Source organism: Nicotiana sylvestris, chromosome 1 (genome assembly GCF_000393655.2).
Source record: "Nicotiana sylvestris chromosome 1, ASM39365v2, whole genome shotgun sequence".
Taxonomy (NCBI): domain Eukaryota; kingdom Viridiplantae; phylum Streptophyta; class Magnoliopsida; order Solanales; family Solanaceae; genus Nicotiana; species Nicotiana sylvestris.
In genome coordinates, this window is record NC_091057.1 from 65,774,181 (window position 1) to 65,777,159 (window position 2,979).

The following is a 2,979-nucleotide window of genomic DNA, read 5'->3' on the forward strand; positions in this document are numbered from 1 at the left end:
TGAGCTTGTAACATCTCGAATATTACTTGGAGGCTGACTCCCCCATCTACTTTACCCTGCGTTCTTTGGCGACCAGATCAGACTTCCCTGCGTGCACTTCCTCTAGGGTCCGCGCCTAAATCCGCATTCAAAGCAATATGTGAACTAACATTGACTGGTTCCACATTTGTTACTTCCCCAGGGTTAATGGTACATTGGCTCCTGGAGTAACTACATTGTTATTTTCCCCATGAAATCCAAGACCATCACATATACGGGTGCGTTTTGTGAGTTTGACATGTTTTAACATGAGAAAAAAAATTCTTGACAAGAACAAGTGTGAAAATAACATGTGTTATCTAAATCAGTAATGAAATAACCACTATTATATTTAGCCCCACGGCAGGGGCCAAACTATTTACCTCAAAAATACAAGTAGCAATTAAACTTGTTTGTGGTTTTAAAGATACATGATTTAGTTCAATACTAATTAATAACCAAGAAATCAAACTTGTAAATTAAAGAAGTAAGTTGAATCAAATGCTTAATCAAATCTTGACCTCGAGCTATGATGACCTCAAGGTAGGTCAACAAGAACAGTAGAGTAAAGACAATAAAGTTAAGAGATAATTCTGATGAGTAATGAGCAATAAAATAAGAGAGTATATTCTTTTGCCAATGATTGATGATGGTTACAAACGATTGGAGTCCCCTTTATATAGTAGGGGAACCCTAAATAAGGTACATTGCCATTCTTAGTAAGGGATCATATTGGGATAGCTGTCTAACCACCTAGTATAAATTCGTACAAATTTATTCCGGAATTTACGTCGTGATCTTGGGGATGCTGCAGGAATCTTGCTCTTTCAATTACAAACCCATAACGGCATCATCTCGGGGTTGGTCATACTCAGCTTCGGTACTCATTGCGTACTTCGATCTTCGAGCTTTGTACTCTATCATCGGGCTCGAACTCGACCCATCCTGAACTCAGTCTTGAAGCGACTCTTCGAGCCCGTGAAATTGGACATACCTGATTTTGATCATATATAGATGTCAAACCAAAGAAATTCTCAAATAATTTTTTTCCTTAGGCACATGCCTATTTTATGTTGTAATTATAAGCTTTTCATCAATAACCAAAAGTATTATGTACAAATCAGCCAGACTTTATAACACAGTCTACTTCTCTCATCTTTTCTATCAGTACTCTCTTCAACACTAAAAGTCTTTGCTATCAGTATCTATTGCTTACCTAGGAAACCTATACTTTTGAAGTAGTATCCTAGTAGTACTATTGGCTCAAACATGACAAGTATATGCAATCTCTCTAGCCATTATTTCACATGTATTATCCTTATGAGAAAACAACATGTTGCTCCTTTCTATCCAGAATGCATAAACATATTCTGTAAATACTAGCTTCACTAACTTTGCCTTCATATTTTTCCCTTTTGTGTTCTGCTCAATCCATTGTTGCATCTGGTTGTATGTGCTCATATCTACCCAAGTGATTTGCAGCCACTGCATTAGCTTCTTCCAAACCTGTCTTCTAACTGCACATTCGGCAAATAGATAATCCCTGGTTTTAGCTATCTCTTTACACATGACATAGTTATTTTCAACTTGAATTCCCCAGCTTTCTAGTCTTGCAGCAGTTAGCAGCCTATCTTGTTGTTGTAGCCACGTTATAAACACTGCTTTTGGTCTTGCTTCATTGCCACACATGATTCTTTTCCATGAAACATTAGGTAACTCCCCAACCATTTTTAAATATATGCTTCTGATCATGCTTTTGTTCTTCAAGTACTCTGCTTGCACATATCCCAATTCATCTCTTGCTTTGAGTATTTTCTTGACCATCCAACTAGCTTGTTGGGGGATAGTCATACTCTCCAAATTTTGTGCTGTTATGTAGTATTCATGAATCCAGTTAATCCACAAAGTGTCTTTCTTAGTCTTCAAGTCCCAACAAATCTTTGTTATGGCTGCTTTGTTCCACAATTTAAGATTTGTGAGATTTAATCCCTCTGCTAACTTTGGCATGCACATCTTACTCCAAGCTACTAGTGACTTTCTAGTAATTTCATTTGTTCCTCACCATATAAAGTTTATGTGGTATCCCTCTATGGCTTTCATCACCTTAGCAGGTATGATAAAGAGTTGTGCCCAATAGGATTAAATACCAAAAAGAACTGACTTTACCAGTTATACTCTACTTGCATATGATAACTTCTTAGCTGTCCATGATGATATTCTTGCTGTGATTTTGGTTATTAGAGGCTGCCATTCTACCAATTTCAGCTTTCTAGTAGCCAGTGGAATTCCTAGATACCTGAATGGTAATTCACCGTGCCTATATCCAATTGTTTGTTGGATTTCCTACTTGCTTTCTTCTGAAACCCCACCATAATAGATAGCACTCTTAAATTGATTAGCCTGTAACCCTGAAGCATTTGTAAATATACCAAACTTTTCATGTAGGAGCCCCATTGATTTTTTTCACCTTTAGCAAACATGAGAAGATCATTTGCAAAGCACAGATGTGTGATGTTTAGCTTAGAACAACGTGGATGATACTTAAACTGCTTTTCTTCCTTTAAGGTGATGAGACTTCTGCTCAAATACTCCATAATAATAGCAAATAGGAAGGGAGATATTGGATCTCGTTGAGGAAGTCCTCTGGCAGCATCAAAGGGTAGGGTTGACTCTCCATTTATAACTATGTAGTAGTTAACAGTAGTGACACACTCCATCACGCATCTGATAAATTTTTTAGGAAAATGCAATTCTGTCAACATTTGTTCCAAAAAATCTCCAATCCACTGCATCATATGCCTTATGAATATCAACCTTAATCACACATCTGAGTGATATATGTTTTCTTGTATAGGTCTTCACCAACTCATGAGCCATAATCACATTATCTGCTACTTTCCTTCCTGTGATAAATCCTGATTGAGTTTTAGTAATAATGGATGCTATCACCTTCTGGATTCT

The 2,979-nt window shown here is 37.1% G+C and overlaps 2 protein-coding genes across 2 annotated transcripts; both read right to left on the reverse strand.

The window, feature by feature from the left end:
* Window positions 1-1,281: 1,281 nt before the first annotated feature.
* Window positions 1,282-2,031, reverse strand: LOC138870814 (uncharacterized). Its single transcript, XM_070148655.1, has one exon. It carries the CDS (start codon window positions 2,029-2,031, stop codon window positions 1,282-1,284), a length of 750 nt encoding a protein of 249 aa, XP_070004756.1.
* Window positions 2,032-2,306: 275 nt separating this feature from the next.
* LOC138870817 (uncharacterized) lies at window positions 2,307-2,735 on the reverse strand. The gene has a single exon (XM_070148660.1). The coding sequence runs from the start codon at window positions 2,733-2,735 to the stop codon at window positions 2,307-2,309; it is 429 nt and encodes a 142-aa protein (XP_070004761.1).
* Window positions 2,736-2,979: the final 244 nt, after the last annotated feature.

Coding starts and splice junctions, on each gene's coding strand:
- LOC138870814 (XM_070148655.1), bottom strand. CDS start 2,031: ATGTGCATGCCAAAGTTAGCAGAGGGATTAAATCTCACAAATCTTAAA.
- LOC138870817 (XM_070148660.1), bottom strand. CDS start 2,735: ATGGAGTGTGTCACTACTGTTAACTACTACATAGTTATAAATGGAGAG.